Source organism: Plecotus auritus (assembly GCF_963455305.1).
Source record: "Plecotus auritus genome assembly, chromosome: 10".
In the NCBI taxonomy this organism is placed as follows: domain Eukaryota; kingdom Metazoa; phylum Chordata; class Mammalia; order Chiroptera; family Vespertilionidae; genus Plecotus; species Plecotus auritus.
In genome coordinates, this window is record NC_137785.1 from 15255264 (window position 1) to 15273226 (window position 17963).

The following is a 17963-nucleotide window of genomic DNA, read 5'->3' on the forward strand; positions in this document are numbered from 1 at the left end:
GGTAAGGCTGGATGGAGATAGGGGAGAGAAAATGAGGGGAATAAAGATGGCTTAATAGTGCCGGTGGTTTCAATCTTCTGAGTCCCGACAACTCTATGAAGCAGGTGTGACGAAGCTGGGCAGCCCCGGGCTCAGGTGGCTTCCGCCCCGGTAGTAACTGCAGGATGTACCCCAGCGGAGGGTTTGTTCCAGAACCATGTCTCAGGGACAGAATGGAAAGAGGCAGAGGAGAGAGAGGGCGGCAGAGACAGAAAGGTGAAAACCCCAGAAAGGAACAGGAGGACGCAGAGACAGAGTCAAAAGAGGAGACAAAGACACGGACACACATTCAGAGGGGACAGGACCATGTGTGGGGAAGGAGAAACTGAGGCTGGGGCTGTAAGAAATCACTCAGATGCCCTGCAGCTGCTGTGAAGTTTGCTGAGCCTTTATTAAGCCGGGGCCCCCCAGGGGGGGCAGTGGGGGCAGGGACAGGGCCCCTGCAGGCTGGGAGAGGGGAGTGGGGTCCACCAGGCGCGTGGCCAGCACTCATTGATTCTCGTTGGGCACCTCGGTGGGGCTGGCGCCAAAGGCCGACTGCACCTTCTCCACCAGCCCGGCCCACTGGCGTTGCATGTCTTGCACCAGGGGCTCGAACCAGCCCTTGAGGCGGGCCTGGAAGGCCTCCGCCTGCAGGCGCATCTGGTTGGCCTGCTCCTCCACCTTGGCCTGCAACACCTCCATCTGGTCGCGCATGTCATCGAGGCGGTCTCGGGCCTGGCTGCCCATCAGCTCCAGCTTTCCGCGCATCCGCTGGCTCCAGGCCTCCGCCCGCTCCCGCAGCGGCTGGCTGGCGGTGATGGCCCGCATGTGGCCCTGCTCTACCAGCGGCAAGAGGTGCTCCCGGATGACGCCGACCCCGCGCTCCGCACCCTCGCGGGCCCCAACTCGGTAGACAGCCAGGCGCTTCTGCAGGTCTTCGGCGTCGCGGAGCAGCCGTTTACGCAGCTTGCGCAGTTGGGAGGCCAGGCGGGCCCGCAAGTCGTCGGAGTTCTGGCCCAGCATGGTCTGCACCTCGTTGCGGTACTGGGTCAGGCGGGTGCGCACGTCCTCCATGTCCGACTCCAGTCGGGCCTGCGCTGCCTGCAGCTCCTTGGACAGGCGGGCACGCGTCTCCTGAGTCATGGGGGCCAGCTGAGTCTCCAGCTCCTCCTTGTAGGCCTTCACCTCCTTCATGGTCTCCTCCATCAGCATCCTGTAGGCGGAGAGGGCGGGAGGGGGTGTGTGTGGAGAGAAAAAGGGGAAAGATGGGGTGGGGGAGGGCAAGAAGGGGACAGAGACAGAGAGACCCAAAAGAGGGAGAGGCCAAAAGTAGGGGACAGAGACAGCCAGGAGCAGAGATGAGCAGATGGGCTGGAATGATGTTGGGAGACAGAAGGGAACAACAGGGACAGGAAGAGATGAGGAGAATCAGAGAGAGGTCAGCCAATTCAAAATGGCAAGAGGAAGCAAGAAATGAACAGACCCCCGAGGAGTTCCAGACAGGAACTGCCCGCCAGGAGGGCCAGGGGCCAGGGCAGGACACTCACGACAGTTCCTCGGAGACCTGGGTGCTGAGCAGCTCCTCCTGCACCTTGTTAGACAGCGTCTGCACCCAGCGCAGGTAATCCCAGAAGCGGCCCAGCGCCTGCTCCCAAGGCTGGTTGGCCTGCCACCATTCTGGCTCCGGTGCCAGCTTCACCTCCTCCTCCACATTGGCCTGGCATCCTGCATGGAGCAAGTGCATGGCCATCAAGGTCCCCTGCCCTCTTCAAGCACACAGTAGGTGCTTCACAAATGCTCTTGTGCTGATGGGAAGGGAGGGGTGGAAGGACGGCCAGTCTGTTTCCTCACTGGACAAGCATTCACTGAGTGTCTGCGGGTGTGTGCTCTGTGCGGGGGTGGTGGAGAGTAAAGATAATCGCAGCGGACATTTATGTAGCCCTCACTATCTGCCTGACAACAATGCATTAGAAACTGTTAGAACTCCTATTGTAAGGATGGGAACAGTTGAGGCCCTGAGAGAGTAACACAGCTGCTCAGAGCCAGCAAATGTCAGAAGAGGGCTCAGATGCGGGCCTCCTCTCAAGAGAGAGACCAGCAGAAGGGACAGGGATAGAAGGGGTCAGGGGGAACAGGTGAGGATGGGAGGGAGCAGGGGCAGGGAACCTGAGCAAGCATCATCCCATACCTGCCAGGAGTGTGACCACCAACACAGCCCACAGAACCTTCATCTTCAGTGCCTTCAGTCTGGGGGACGGAGAAACTGTCAATCAATAGCCAGTGGGGGCTCCTCCCACTTAGAGCCCCACCCACTGGGTCTTAGACTTTAAGGCCTCACTTAACCTCAGATCTGCATCTTCCTAATCCCATCACAAACGTTTACTATTGTCTAACTTCCTCATTGTCTTCTATCTCCTCATCCCCCAGGTCGACTCTGGCCAAAATTCCATTCTCCTCTCCCAGGGTTCAAATTCCACTCACCCCTCCTCCCTGAGCTCCAGGTGAGCCCAACTGGGCATTCCTTGCTCTACCTTCACATTCTAAGCTCCATCTTCACACCTAAGCGCCATTCTTCCACATATTAGCTAATTTAATCATCTAAAAGTCCTCCTTTAGTCAATGCTCCAGCTACCCTGCCACCACCCTGAGCGGAAGTCTGAGGATGAAGGGAACACCCAGTAGGTGCTCAATAAATGGGTGACAATTTGTGGGCTCTTTCGATGGCTTATCTGGTTTTTCCACAGGTCGATGCTCCCCCCACCCCACCTTCTAGCCCTTCTGGCTGATTTGGGATGCCCCTGTGGTCCCCGCCCCCCAAGGTCCAGCCCCCCCGCCTCCAGACTCATCCCCAGATCCTGCTTTTTCTGACTCAGACATAGGACGGTCACCTCCTCCTCCCCAGCTTGTTCCCCACAGAGGCCCTGAGCTGGTCTCTGTGCCCCCAATTCTGCTTCTCACCGACTCCTGAGCAACCGGTCCTTCGCCTCCGCTCTGGCTGAGTAGGACTCAGGGATCCCAGACTCCTCCAATTATAGGGCTCCCCCTGCCCCGCCCACTCCTCCAGGGCTAGGGCGAGCTGGGCCAGCCCCTAGTCACGAGGTGGGCTGTTCTCCCCTTCACACAGCAAGGAGGGGTAAGGAGGTGGGGCTTGGAGGCTCTGTGATGCCCCCAGCCCCCCAGGAGGGGAGGTGACATCTCACCCAGTAACTCAGGCGCCCTCCTCAATTTTGTGGGGCGGGACATGGAAGGGGAAGGAGCCGGCAGCCACTGATGAATAAAACTTGGGGAGGGGGCTGGCGCTTGGATTCCTGGGTCTGAGGGAGAAGAGAACTGGTGGCAGAAGTGAGATGGGAGGGTTGCGGACAGTGTGATGCCTCTGCTGAAAGCCTAGGCTGAGAATGGAACCTGGGTCTTAGCCGCACTCCCTCTTTGGCTGTGACCTTGGGCACAGATGAGTAAATTCAAAGTCCAGCACAAGCACTGTGGATTCCAGCTGCCCAAATGTCATGCCTCCACAGGCTTGGAGCTTTCATGCTGCCCAGTTAGGGCTGGAGACTCTGGAACCAAACTGCCCAGCCCGAATCTGGGCTGCCCCTTGCCAGCTGTGTGTGACCTTGGGCAAATGACCAAGCCTCTCTGAACACCCAGTTTTTGATCCACATGATGGGGGGGTGGGGAACAACTGCACTTACACCATCAGTCAGTGATGCAAGAAAGCTACATAAGTCCTCATGTAACCTCATCAATAGATGGTCCTTGGAACTGCGGCAAAATGTTTAACAAAGCTAACTTCACCAGGGGCTAGTTGATAAAAACGAGTTCAGTTCCTACAGCATCTCACCAATATTATAAGGAAATGGCCAAACCGTTGAGTACCTCTGCACTGTGTGAAGTACTGAGCACCTCACACACAGCGGGTCTTATCCTAGACCTCACTGCTGCAATTGGCAGCGAGAGCTCCAGCACTCACCTCCCTAGCAGCTGTTACGTGAATCCAGCTGTTACTTCACAAAGTTAAGACAGATGGTGAGGCCACACAGGGAGAACTGGAATTAGATTCCATAGGGTCAGGAAGGGGGCCTCAGTGTCAAGCCAGGCCCGCTTGGTCTCAGGTGTGGACAGGGAATGTGTGTTGTGGCTTTACAGGCAGTAAGGGTTCATTTCTGCTCAGCGACCTCCCTCCCCAAACCCTAGGTGTGTGCGGTGGCAGAGAGGGTTTTCAGTTCCCTTAGGGCAGTGGTCAGTGAACTCATTAGTCAACAGAGCCAAATATCAACAGTACAACGATTGAAATTGCTTTTGAGAGCCAAATTTTTTAAACTTGAACTTCTTCTAACGCCACTTCTTCAAAATAGACTCGCCCAGGCCGTGGTATTTTGTGGAAGAGCCACACTCAAGGGATAGAGCTGCAGCTTGCCGACCACGGCCTTAGGGAGTTAGGGGTGTTTACCTGAGCCCTAGGCGGGCCAACTGATCTCCTCCCCAGCATCAGATACCTGAGACACAGGTGACCCAACCAGCCCCCCCAACCCTAAACTCATGCCCTTCTCCCCTTTAATTTTTTGTCACCATCCTTATCATGTATTAGATTTGCAAATATTTCTACCGTTGTAAGGGTTCTTTTTCTTGGTGCCGTTTAAAGCACAAATGTCTTTACAATTTTTAAGTGCAATTTATCTTTTGTTGTCAGATAGTGATTCTGAAATGTTTCCAGCTGCCTGTATTCTTCAGGAAACCTGACCTCCCTAGCAGAAAGTCCTAACATCTGCCCTTTTTGGAATCTGGAAAGCACCCACCCCCCCACCCACCCGCGTTCCAGTTCGCAGTCTCCCACCCTTAGACTGACAGTACCATTCCTGTTGCTTCACCTCCAAAGGCACAAAGTCCCCTGTAGCCTCTCTGGCCAGGCCAAGCGGGAGCCAGTGACCACTACACCCTCCTGGAGAGGTCTGTGTCCCAGGGAGGCTGTGATCCTGGGCCAGGCCCTTCCCTAAATTGGGCTCCTGTTAGCCAGGATTGACTCCCTTTCTGGATCATCCTTCCATACCCCAGCCCTGTGGCACCCCCATGTGGCCACCATAGGAAGATCAGGCTGCATGGAATGAAAAGGGCCAGAGAGGTAGGAAAACCAGGCCTCCCATTTTTTTTTTTTTCTCATGTATATTTTTTGTTTTTTGTTTTTTTTCTGTAAAATGTCCCAGTTCTTCCATAACTTATAAACATGATTTATACCGAGGAGTGGATGGGAAAGTGGGTGGGGGGCAGACCTGGGATGGGGAAGCTCCTCTTCTTGCTGCCCCTCGGGGCGGGGCCCCAAGATCTTTGGGGGTGGTGGTGATGCCCCAACACCTCCCTGAGGTTGTCTGGCAGCCTCTGCCCCTGGTGCTCAGAATCTGGCATGCCCCTCAATTCCAGAACCCCTTTCGGGCCCCAGGTCCACTGGGCACACAGCCCCCGCGGCTCCGAATCCTGAAGCGCCCGTGGTTCTAGAATTCCCCCCCCCTCAGCTGCTGGGGTGATGTCCCCCTCCTTTCCGCTGCCCCCCCCTGACCACCAAGGAGGGAGGGAAGGGAGAGGGAGGGGCGCGTAGGTCTCCCCTCTGTCGGGGGGGAGGAGCAGGGGGAATCTCGAGGAGGGAGGGAGTGGGAGGCAGGAGCTAGGAGGGGCTCAGCCGATGGTGAGGCCAAAGCCACACTGGAACTTGTTCTTTCGGTGATTCAGGAAGGCCCCGAGGGCCAGCGTCAGGGGCAGGGGCGGGAGCTTCTTCTCCAGCGTGGCACCCACGATCCAGTTGCTGTCCACGGAGCCTGTGGGCAGACAGCTGCGCTGAGAGCCCTGTGCCGGCCTCCCACTGTCTCTGTGGAGTCGTGCTCCAGGCCACATCAGACACTGCCAGACTGCGGGCTTCCAGACCTGTGACCACGCTGTTCCCAGAAACCTCTTCCTGCGCCCCAAGTACTTCAGCCCTAGAAGCAACCGGCTCGTTTCCCTCAGCTCAGTGAGCCCTCCCATCTGGGAAGCCCTTCGCCACCCCATGGGCTCCCCCATTCAGTCCTGTCCACACCCGGTCCTCGCTCTTGAGGATGGTCTGTCCTTCCCGTGTGATGCACAACTCTGGGCACAGTGGGCGCTCAGTGTCCGCCGAATGGAAGACTGAACTGTCCCCGGCTCATTCACTAGAGCCTGGTGATGTGCACCTGCCGGTGCTCCCCCCATGTGGGAGGCTCTCTCGCTTCACGGGGGCAGAGCTGGAACCCCAACCCAGCCTCTGCAAGAGCAAGGGCTGAGAGGCTAGAGGCGCAGAAACCCCTGGGCCTCACCTCTGCCGGCAGCAGCCTGCTGACTGAAGCGGCCTTCGGGGTGTCTTCATACCCTCCAACCCGAGAACCACTGAGGTCCAAGAAGAGACTTAAACCTCGACATCAGGACGAGGCAGGCAGCTGGAGGGGGGTCTGGTAGTGACTACAACCTCCAGGAGCCTCGTTCCCACTAATGTGAAGAGTGGGGTGGCTGGATGTGCTCCAGTTGCCTTCCACTTACGGAAAAAGGAAAAAGGGCCAAGCGCAGAGATGGGAGAGGGGTGCTGTCTGGGGTGGGGAGGAATGTAGTACGGACAAAGCTTAGGCCCAGGCCCCACCTTAGCAAGCATTCCCGGGTGATTTGGAGGCCCTCAAGAGTCCCGGCATGATGCCCTTCACCATCTCCTTGGCCTACACCCACTCAGAGCGGTCACCTCTCGTCTTGTTTTCCATGTGGGGAAACTGAGGCCTGTACCTTTGAAGAGGAGGTTGGCCTTGGGCAAGTCCAGCTGGTACCCGAAGGAGACACTCGTGTCTTGCATCCTTGTGCTGGCCTCAAACTCCACGCCTACCTGCAGCTGGAGGGGCCAGGGCAACAGAGTCAGCATCCCAGACTGGACTCCCCGGCACACAAGCCCCTGGCAACCCATGCCTGGACGTGCGCCCTCACAGCCGGTCTCTGGACCAGCTCACCTGGTCACTGGCTTTGTGGTAGTATGTTGCGTGCATGCCCGCCTGGCCCAACGTTACTGTCGCCAACCAGTTGTTCACTGTAAGAGAGCCGTGTGGGGGTGGGGGTAGGTTACCAAGGGGACATGAGAACCCAGGACCCCTCCCTCAGACCCAGGAGTCCGAGGCCCAGCCCCACTCCTACCCTCGGGCCCCAGACTCACACGTGTATTTCCCAGCTAGAGACATGACAGTACCCTCCTCCCCAGGCCGCCGGTGGTAGACCAGCTCTCCGCCCAGTGCCAGACACGGCGTGATGCTCTGGAGGTAGTGGGCCACGAGGATTCCTGTGGGTGAGATGGCAGGTGTTACCTGGGCTTGGTGGTCAGTTTCTGCCCAGCCAGGGTGCTGGGCCAGACTCCTGCTCCAGGTGGCCTGGAAGGCAGGCCCCTGCCGGAGGCTCAGGGCCCGCCCTCAGGCCTCCCACACTGCTGCTCCATGGAGTTCACAGGGTGAGTGAGGTCAGTCTCCCAGACCCTGTGGGACCTCATCTGGTCTGCACAACCCATGTAGCCGGCATTCAATCGCCACCATTTACAGAAGAGGCCGAGGGAGTTAAGTCCCTCACCCATGGTCACAAAATGTGTGAGAACCACTCTGCCGCTGGGACTGGCAGGAGTGGAGGGTCAGTGAGAGCACACCTCAGGGTGCTAATGGCACCGCAGCCCACCACTCAGCTGTACCTGCAGGCCACGGTGTCACTTCTCAGTAAAGGCGCCTAAAGGAGTGGGTGTGGGCACAGCGTAGAGCGCGCCCAGTGCTCACTAGGACTGACCCTCTGCCCCTCGGCAGCCGGGACCCTGGAGGCCCCCGGGAGTGTTTGCTAACAGATGGCTCTCCATTGCTGGGCTGCATTCCTGACGCCACAGGCCGAGACTCATTCATGCCTGTCTTTTTTTTTTTTTTTAAATATATTTTATTGGTATTTTACAGAGAGGAAAGGAGAGGGATAGAAAGCTAGAAACATCGATGAGAGAGAAACATCGACCAGCTGCCTCCTGCACACCACCCACTGGGGATGTGCCTGCAACCAAGGTACATGCCCTTGACCGGAATCGAACCCGGGACCCTTCAGTCCGCAGGCTGACGCTCTATCCACTGAGCCAAACCGGTTTCGGCCATGCCTGTCTTTAGAGCCCAGGAGAGCAGCCCCCACACATGTGATCTTATAGGAGGGGAAGAACCGGGAGGAGACAGAGGGAGTGACAGGGAAACAGAAAACAAGACACCTACAGAGAGGCAGGGAAGCAGAGGGCAAAGAGGAGTGAAAGAGTCTACAGAGAAACCCACCAAGACTGAGCAGAGACAGGCCGTGAGGAAACAGGAAACAGGAAGACCCCGTAAGGGGAAAGCAGGGACAGGACAGAGCATGATGCTGCTTCTCAAAGAAAATCAGATGCACAGACTCGAACTGGCCACGGGAGCAGGGCAGAAATGGGGAGAGGGCGGGCACGATCAGTGAGTGAGCACACCTGGGAAGGGGCTGCCAGCGGGGCTAAGGCAGTGGTCGGCAAACTGTGGCTTGCGAGCTGCGATTTGCCGCTCTGTTGACTAATTAGTTTGCCGACCACTGGGATAGGGGCTTAATCACAAGGAACAACAACAGCCTGTAATTATTGGAATCGAGAGACTAGGTCAGTGGTCGGCAAACTCATTCGTCAATAGAGCGGCAAACCGCGGCTCGCGAGCTGCAGTTTGCTGACCACTGGGCTAAGGGAAGCCAACGGTTCATGGTCAGGCCCCTGGTGGTGTCTTCTGGGGAGGCTAGGGTCATGGGTGGGCTCACTGAGCCACTGTGTGCACTTCTTCACAACAAGCAGATGATACAATCAGCCCCCGAGCTGGCATTAAACCATTACCAGCACACCTCTGGCCGGGAACATCCTCATTCAATTGAGGGAAACTGAGGCCCACAGAATGAAAAGTGACTGTCTAGATCAGGGGTGGAGAACCTTTTTGTGCCAAGGGCCATTTGGATATTTATAACATCATTCGCAGGTCACATAAAATTATCAACTTAGCCTGGTGCCCAGGCAGAGTGGCTCAGTGGTTGAGCACTGACCTATAAATCAGGAGGTCACAGTTTGATTCCTGGTCAGGGCACATGCCCTATTTGGGGCCTCAATCCTGAGAGGGGGTATGCAGGAGGCAGCCGATCAATGACTTTCTCTCATCATTGAGGTTTCTCTCTTTCCCTCTCTGAAATCATTAAAAATATATTTTAAAATAATTAGCCTGCTATATTTGGTCAAACATTGAATTAACTCACCCCTAATGCCTTGGCAGGGCCAGACCAAACGATTATTGGGCCTTATATGGCCCATGGGCTGGACACCCCCAACCTGTGGCCTAGAGTCAGAGGGGCCTAAAACTCACTGGCCTCTCAGGTCTGCCAACTGCTGGGACTGAGGGCTGTGTGACCCCTGAACATCTCTCCAGCTATCCCTCCTCGCATCTCCTGGGCCTGCCTTGTCCCTTGACGCCCAGCTCCACCTTCCTCCCTGGCCTGCCTGAGCCTTACCCTCTCCCAGCAACTCACAGAGGGATCCTGCTAAAGCACAAACTCAACCCCGTCCTCCCCCTGCTCAGAACCTGTGTGGCTCCCGTGCTCAGATCCTGGCTCCTTACAGCACAGCTTGCAAGGCCCCATGTGGCTTGGCCCCACCTTCCAAACAGAGCCACTTTCTCTTCCCTAACACAGCCGGCCACACGTGCATCTAGGCTGCCATCATCCCCAGGGGACTCTGGCACTCACCCCGCTCTGGTACCCCGCTTCCACCACTCCTGCCATCATGGGAACTCAAATCCTGTGGTCTTCACTACTGAAGTCTCGCTCCCAGTCCCCACGTGCCCCATGGGACCTGGCTGTTTCCATGCCGCACTCCCTTCTCTGCTCCCCAAGCACATATCCTGGGCCCCTGGCCCTTGGCCAATGTGGCCCAGGGCGCTCTTCCTCCCAGAGACGCACAACTCCCTGGGCAGGATTCAGCTCCTTTTTCTTGAACATCTCACTCCTTCCCCATCTATCTCCTCACCCACTCAGCCAGCCCCAGCTCCCCCATGGCACGTGAGCTCCCCGAGCCAGGGCTTTGCTGAGACCAGCAGCTCATCTGGACGCTATTCATTCTGCAGGGTCTACAGCAGCCATGAAGAACCCAGTGAGTCCAAATCCCGCGAGGAGAGAAAGTGGGTCAGGTTTGTGAGACCAAAGAGCAGGCCTCTGGCAAGGAGCAGAGCTGCCAACCTGGGAAAGAAGTCCCGTCTCCTGATCCACCTCCCAAACCTGCTGGACAGGGGCAGGTTTAGGCTCCCACTCCCAGACCTTTGCCCTGCTTGGCTGGGGCCACCCCAGGATTCCTTGGGGAAGTCACCTGGGGCAGGAATGGCAGGTGCCCAGGGCAGAACCTGAAGGGAAGGTGGTTCTCGGCCCCCGCCGGACAGGACTTCTTTCTGCACTGCCCCCCACATGCAGTGCCCGCTCCCGAGCGCTACCCTTCCCTTCATCCTCACTCGCTCGGACAGACAGGGCCATTCAGGGGAGTGGTCTCTGTCACTCCAGGTGAGACAGCTGGCCGCCTGTTCCAAGTTCTCATAGCGACCTGAGCTTTCCTGAGCAGGATTTCTCCCAACAGCGAGCCATCACTGTGTGATCATTTGCTTAAAGGCCAATGTCTCTCCCTCTGGCCCCGGGGCCCTGCGAGGGCAGGAGGGGTGTCTCAGCCCCTGCTGTGTCCCACACACTAGGTGCTTCAAATGACACAGAAGCTCCCGAGGAGCCGAGGCCATGGGGAGGAAACCAGGTAAGAACATGGGCCCTTGAATTAGGCCGTGATTCAGATTCCAGCTCCTTGGAGTCCAGGCAACTTGATTTCACTCGGGCCCGTTTTCTCATCTGTGAAACGGGGGCCATCAAAACAGACACCTCAAAAAACAAAACACAGACACCTCTACCCATTGTGGGGTGGCACTGAGACACACAGAGTGAGCCCTACCCACACACCTGGCCTGGAGCTTAGCGCTGAAGATGTGCTCATGCTGAATCCTTCAGTGAGAGGTGGTCACTGCTATTGTGCTCTTGTGACAAATGAGGAAACTGAGGCTCAGTCCAAGCTGTCGGTGGTAAGTTACTCCTGTGCTCAGCAGTGACCTGGACCAGTAGGTCCTGTTTTTATTAGTCTGAGGGGGAGGAGGAGGGGCTGGGAGACCAGTGTTGGGAGCACAAAAAGTCAATGCGGGGAGCATGTGCTGGGGAAGGAGGTGCTGGTACCAGAGAGAAGAGCATGGACTCTGGAGTCTGACCTGCTGCGTCCTTTGGGAATCGCTTCCCCTCTCTGGGCCTCAGTAAGATGGGGACAATGGCAGCACCTTCCCCACAGGGCTGTTCAGAGGATCCAGGAGCTACTGCCTTGCTGCTCTATTCCCAGCGCCTAGAACTGAACGCAGGAGAAGATGCATATGGCATGCTCAGGGCTTGACAAAAGGCTGAGGGAATGGATGGGACCTGCCATCACACTGCTCACTCCTTTGCTCAGCGTTTCCTGGGCACCTATTCTGGCCCCAGTATGGTCCCAGGCGCTGGCATACAGCAGGCAAGTTCCTGGCCTGAAAGAGCTGACATCCTAGCGTAGGAGACAGGTAATAAAGAGTGAGACAATTTCAGAGGAAAGTGCCATAAAGACTATGGGACAGGGTGAGGCAATACTACAGACATAGGTACACTCTAGTCACAGAAGGTCTGTTGGTGAGGGTGATGTGTGCCCAGAGACTTATTCAGCCATGTCAAAGCCAGAGAAATGCCCCAGCCGGTGTGGCCCGATGGTTGAGTGTTGACCTATGAACCAAGAGGTCACGGTTCGATTCGCAGTCAGGGCACATGCCTGGGTTGTGGGCTCAATTCCCAGTAGGGGACGTGCAGGAGGCAGCCAATCAATGATTCTCTCTCATCATGGATGCTTCTCTCTCTCCCTTCCTCTCTAAAATCAATAAAAAGTGTGTACATGTGTAAAGGTCCTGGGGTAGAAAGAACATAGCGATTCCAGGAAGTGTCAGAAAAACTCACATAGTCCAACTGCAGTGGATGTGTGAGCAGCAGGGGTGATGCCATCAGGTCAGAAAATGTTTCTTCCTGCCCGTGGCCCCGCATTCCCCCCACGGATGAAGCTTCACCTACGGGGCCTCTCATGCCCAGCTTCCCCATCTCCTGCATTTTATGACATGGCCTTCCCCTCCCTCCCCTTTCCAGCTGCTTGCCATCTCCTGCCAGGGTAGCTCCTCCTCTTCCTTTGGAAGCTCAAAGGCGCTGCCTCCTCTGAGAGGCTCCTTAGCCTCTGGCAGGCAGAAGGCAGGAGCGCTCCCGGGCCTCCCAAGGCTTCCGGCGCCCTGCCTTCATAAATGCCCTAGGACTCACTGCCCCGGAACCCACTCTCATGACCGATCAAAGGCAGGAATCAACAACTCCATCCTTCCAGGTGTTCAAGCCCAAAACTCAGAGGAGTCGTCTGGATCCTCTCTTCTATCTCCCATACCCAATCCACTAGCAAACTCCGTCGGCTCCACATTTAAAGTACACCCAGACTTGATCACTTCTCACCTCGTCCACTGCCCCTGCAGTGGGTCCCTTTCTTTCTGTCCTTCACATGTCAGCACAAGGGATCCTGTTAGAAGCCAAGTCACATCATGTCCTTATCAAGTGCCTCCGGTGGCCCCCGACACAGAGTTAAGACCAAACTTTCACAAAGCCTTGTGTGATTTGGTCCCCTGACCCCTATCCCTCACACTCACCCTCCTTCTTCATCCATTGCAGCCACTCTCCTCCTCTATGTTCCAGTCAAGGGTCCTGCCTCAGTGCCTTTGCACTTGCTGTTTCCTCTGGTTGAAAAGCTCCTTTCCCACATGTCTGCTTGGAACCCTCGCGTCTGCCCTCAGTCTTGGTTCAAATACCATCTATGTAATGAGGCCTTCTCTGAGGACTCCATCCAACCCTCCTGAGACCCGAATCTTCCTGTACAGCTCCATCACCTGACATCATTTCTTTATGTACTGCTTTACCTGGGTTTGCCTCCACTAAGATGGGAGCTCCCACAAGGCAGATTTAACTCTCCTTTGTTCAGCATCTTATCCTCTGTGCCTAGAATACATATGTACACGATCAATAAATAGTCACTAAATAAATGTAAAGAAACCAAAGGCAGACACCCAGAGACAAAAAAACAAAACAAAAACACACACACAGGATGTGAGGGCGATCTGGCTGCGACATCTGTCACCCCATTGATCGCCAGGGTTGATTCGGCTGATCTGGCTGGCTAGGCGGGTGTCCCCCTCCTCCCTCACTGATCCATGTGCGTCCCTCCCGAAGCTGCGCGCTCGAAGAAGATGACCTTCCCCCCAGAGGAGAGGACCGGTCTTCGGTCAAGGGTATACGAGTAGCTGCGCTCCCGCTAGAACCTCCAAACAAGCTCTCAAAAACACACACAAAAGCCCGGCTGGTTGTTCAGTGGTTAGAACGCCAGCCCTCGATCGAAGGGTTCTATTCCCAGTCAAGGGCATATACCTGAGTTGCAGGTTCGATCCCCGGCCTTGCCGGCAACCAATCAATGTGTCTCTCTCACATTGATGTTTCTTGTTCTCTTTCCCGTCCCCCCTCCCTAGCTCTCTCCCTCTTTAAAAATCAATGGGAAAAAACATCTTCGGTTTAACAACAAAACACACACACACACACACACACACACACACTAAAACAACGGAGAAACTAGAAGTGGAGACAGAGCCCAATGGTTCCTGCCCCAGCCAACCCAAACAAGGAATTTTCCTCGCCAATCTCTACAGCTCAGACTATGTCTCCTTCCCGACTGCAAGTGGAGCCTGCCGCCTGGGCGCTGCTCTGTGCCCTCAAACACCACCAGGGCCCCACGAGTTAATAACAGTAGCTCATTTCCTTGGGATCCATTATCACATGCCTGACCCTCTTTGAAGCATTTCACACACATAAACTTACATGACCTACTCAATGGCCCTGTGAGGCGGCCCGATTTTACGGGCAAGACAGCTGAGGCCCACAGAGGTGCCGGAAGCTGCCTACAAGCTCAATTAAGCCAGCGGCAGAGCTGGGCTTTGAATCTGCTTTCTTACCCACAATGCTATGCTGCTTGATGTTTCAAAACCCCTCCTGCCTGTGCCCATCTTTCAGATGGTAGAAAGGAGGTACAGAGAAAGGGACGGACTTGTTGGTAAAGCTGGGACTAGATTATGACCCCCCGCCGCCCCGGCCCAGCCCTGCGCCTCTTACCTGAACCCACCAGGACGTCTGGGTTCCCGAGGGTGACGGCTGCTGTGAAGTCAGAACCCCGGTACTCCCCATCTACCTGCCAGTTCACAAACTTGGACTGCTGGGTCTGTGGGGAAGGAAGGAAGTGTGAGGGCAGCCTGGTGCTCAGGATGGCCTGGGGGAGCAGGTGACTCGACTCCCACTCACCTGGATGGCCATCTTGGACCTGAGGCCAGGGCCCAGCTGGTGAATGACCTGAGCATTGAGGCTGCCACTATTGTCCATGTCGCCCACCAACACGGGGAATGCCTGTGAGGCAGAGAGTAAGGTAAGGTAAGAGGTTAAAGGTCAGAGGCCTAGAATTACGGACGTACATAAGTGATGGGCCCAGGTGAAAAGCTCAGAATCAGAAAGCTTCAGTTTGAAGGCCTCCCTTCCGGGAAGCTCTCCCTGACCACCTCGGCTGAATTAGGCTCCCCTCTGGGCTCCCACAGCCTCTGGGTTCCATTTCACTCCTGCCCACCTTGGACTGTTACTCCCCGGGAACAGACTGCCCCTCTCTCCACTAGACTGTGAGCCCCACAGCTGTTTCATTCACTGCTATGTCCCCTGCAGAGAGCTGGACACAGAACCGAGATACAACGAAGGTTTGCTGACTAAGTGCATTTATTGAATGGAACCAGTTAACGAATTCAGTCTCCTAACTCCACCTGTATCCTGCCCCAGTCTCCTTCCAGGCCTCCAGTTTTGCCCCCACTTCCCTAACCTAGCCTCTGCACGGCATCCCGAAAGACATTTCTAAAGCATAAATCTGACCGTGACCTTCCCTAGTTCAAATCTTTCCATGGCTCTCCAGTGCCCCCTAGAGAAAGTCCAAATGCCTAGCTTGGCATTCAAAGCCTCATGCAACATAGGATTGGGCAGAGAGCAGGGGTTCAGGATGAAGAATGACCCATATTACAATGCACCCTGGAGAGACACAGTCTCCCCTTTACGGCACCCTCAGCGGCTCTGGCTTCTTACTGACAAAGCCTTCTGGTGTTTGGCTACATACTTGTTAGAAGAATGATACAATGAATGAAATGACAAGAAGAACCTCACCTCTGTGGGACTCAGCTGCTTTGTCCCCACGTATGTGACCCCGAAATGGTAGTTGGACTCCCCGATTGTGCTGAGGGCTACTGTGTGGTTCACCTGAGAGAAGAGGGAGGGCTGTGGGGATGAAGCTGTAGGCCACCCCCCAATAATCCCAGCTGAGCCCACCTCCAGCACAGCTCCCCTCCAGCCTGGGATGGGGGATATTTGCCTACTGGGCTTCCCTATCCAGGAGGAAAAGACAGGCATCTCTTGGCTGGGGGCCTGGAGTAGACTCAGAGGTGTGGCTGGACTAGATTAGAGATTTAGAGAAAGAATGCACTGGGGGTGGACTACATACCTGGCATTTCACTTCTACCTGGATGTTATGGGGGAAGGGGAATCTCTGAATTCTGGGTCCCTAAACACCGCCACTGAGAAGTCAGCCTGGCACTGTCTCTTAGTCTTTGCAAGTACCAAGGAGCCCAGCCCTTTTGGGAGGAGTAAGGGGGTTGTATGCAAAGGTGCAGGGGGTGGCTGGATGACCTCTGGAGGCAGGAGGGCTCACCTGGAAATGGTTACTCAACCCTTTGTTGACTGTGAGCTTGACACCTTCCATCTGAATAGGAAACAGCTCTGAAGAAGAGAAATACTGTCACCCACACTCACCCTACTCTCATCCCAGCTCTCCCATCTCCAAGGAACCACAGCAGAATGGTCCCACAAAGTATCCAACCAGTAAAATGGCAGGATGGCCTGATGGATGGGGCCAAGACCAGGGCCTCTGCCTGCGTCCAAATCCCAGTGCCACCACCCACTACTGTATGCCTTTAGTAAGTTACTTTTTCGGTGTCAAACTTGTCATCTGCCAGATGACACTCACCACGTGGGAACATTGCAAAGACTTAACAAGTTAACACACACTGAATGCCAGGGCAGAACTCAATAAATCTCCATCATTTTTGCTACCATGATTATTCCAAGCCAGAATCCGGAAGCTTTGGGGGTTCCATCCCCACTAGACCCTTGCTGACACTGTGACCTTGGGCCTCAGTTTCTTTGCGGATCACATGAGGAGGCTGGCTAGGCCGATCCCTGGGGCTCCTAGGCTTTTCTCCGCTCCTATGCCATTCCATTCCAAGGTTCCACCATTTGATCCCATCGTTCTAAGCCCCAAGTCCAACGTTCCACCACTTGATCCCAACGTCAACTCCTAACGCTGTTAAATAATTCCAAAAGTCGGTGCCAATTCCCAAGGTTGCCTCAATGTACTCCCCCTTTCCCCGAGATACGGGCCATCACACACCCGCCAGGTCCCTCGCCCCTCACCCTTGCACTTCCGGTGGCACTCCTCGAACGTGCCGGGGTTGGGAAGGCAGCCGCAGGCCCCATCGTCCGCGGTCCCTGCAGGCGTCCCGGGGTTCCGTTCTGAACCTCGACCCGCGCCGGCCCCAGCACCCAGGCTGCCTCCGAGCGGCGGCAGCGTGAAGCCCGGAGGAGAGGGTGGAGGCGGCGGCAGACCCACGAGGGCAGGCGCGGGCGGCGGCGGTGGCCCTGCGGGCGGCGAGCTAGCGGCCAACACGTTTCCCATGGTCGCCTGCAAGGGAAAAGGTCAGAGGGCGGAGGTCAGGGCCCGTGGCCCCGGGCCCAGTCCCCAGCCAACCCCCGCCCTGCTCAGGGCCCCGGTTCTCACTGGCGGCAGCGCCTGTTCCCGGCCTGGGCTCCGCTCCCACCCCGTGCGCCACGCGCAACCGAACCCACTGCCGCCGCCGCCACCACCGTCGCCCCGCCCCGCCTAGCCTATTGGTTCAACATGCCCTAGGTTCCGCCCACCAGCTTCAGGGTCTGGCCCTGCTATTGGAACCATGGATTAGAACCCCACCCATTTCTTCGAAACGCCCTTTTTTATTGGCTCCCACTCGCAAGCAGGTCAAAGCACACCTGCCCGCCCTTCCCATTGACTTGTGGAACCCGTGCCTATTGGTTTGCTACGCCGCGGGTTTCGGCGCTCCTTTACCATTGGTTTGTGCTGAGAACTTTGCAACGCCCACTGACTCGTCGCCTCCGCCCCTCTTCAGAAGGCACGCCTCTTTCCACTTTGCCCCGCGGAGAAGTTGCCATAATAATTGGCCGGCTTTGGCCCTTACAGCATTATGATTAGCTCCGGCAGGCACAGGTTCCCCACCCCTGTGACATAATCAGACTGGTGCGCTCATTGGCTAATGTGCAGGGTCGAGGGACACGGGTAAAGGTGGGTTGCGCGGCAGAGGCTGCTAGGCAGCAAGGTCAGGCCTCGCGTCCCACCAGGCACCGCGGCAGAGGGGCAGGCCCCAGTCCGGAGTCAGCGACCGAGAACCGGAAGTTCTGGACCTTCCCACAGTGCATCGGGAGAATTCTAACCGGTTGTGTGAACCTTCGCCGGTTTCTTGTTACCCACAATGCTTTCCCTGTTTAACGCGACAGTTGCCATAGTCCCACCGATCTCTCGTTACCCATCATGCCTTCTGTCCCCCGCTCCCCACACCCCGGACCTGCGTCACTGCGGCTTCTATCTTTGGCCCATTCATTTCTGT

General features: G+C 56.3%; 2 protein-coding genes across 2 annotated transcripts; both read right to left on the reverse strand.

Moving 5' to 3' along the window:
- Nucleotides 1-406: 406 nt before the first annotated feature.
- On the reverse strand, nt 407-3244 carry APOE (apolipoprotein E). The gene is made up of 4 exons (XM_080645897.1): nt 2980-3244; nt 2210-2268; nt 1569-1746; nt 407-1234 (listed from the first exon to the last, which is right to left on the reverse strand). Exons 2-4 carry the CDS (start codon nt 2250-2252, stop codon nt 529-531), a joined length of 927 nt encoding a protein of 308 aa, XP_080502023.1. The 5' UTR covers nt 2253-2268; nt 2980-3244; the 3' UTR covers nt 407-528.
- Nucleotides 3245-5142: 1898 nt separating this feature from the next.
- TOMM40 (translocase of outer mitochondrial membrane 40) lies at nt 5143-17179 on the reverse strand. Its single transcript, XM_080645898.1, has 10 exons — nt 17084-17179; nt 16720-16987; nt 15959-16026; nt 15418-15510; nt 14524-14625; nt 14338-14443; nt 7214-7336; nt 7014-7090; nt 6796-6898; nt 5143-5828 (listed from the first exon to the last, which is right to left on the reverse strand). Exons 2-10 carry the CDS (start codon nt 16979-16981, stop codon nt 5689-5691), a joined length of 1074 nt encoding a protein of 357 aa, XP_080502024.1. The 5' UTR covers nt 16982-16987; nt 17084-17179; the 3' UTR covers nt 5143-5688.
- Between the last annotated feature and the right edge of the window lie 784 nt (nt 17180-17963).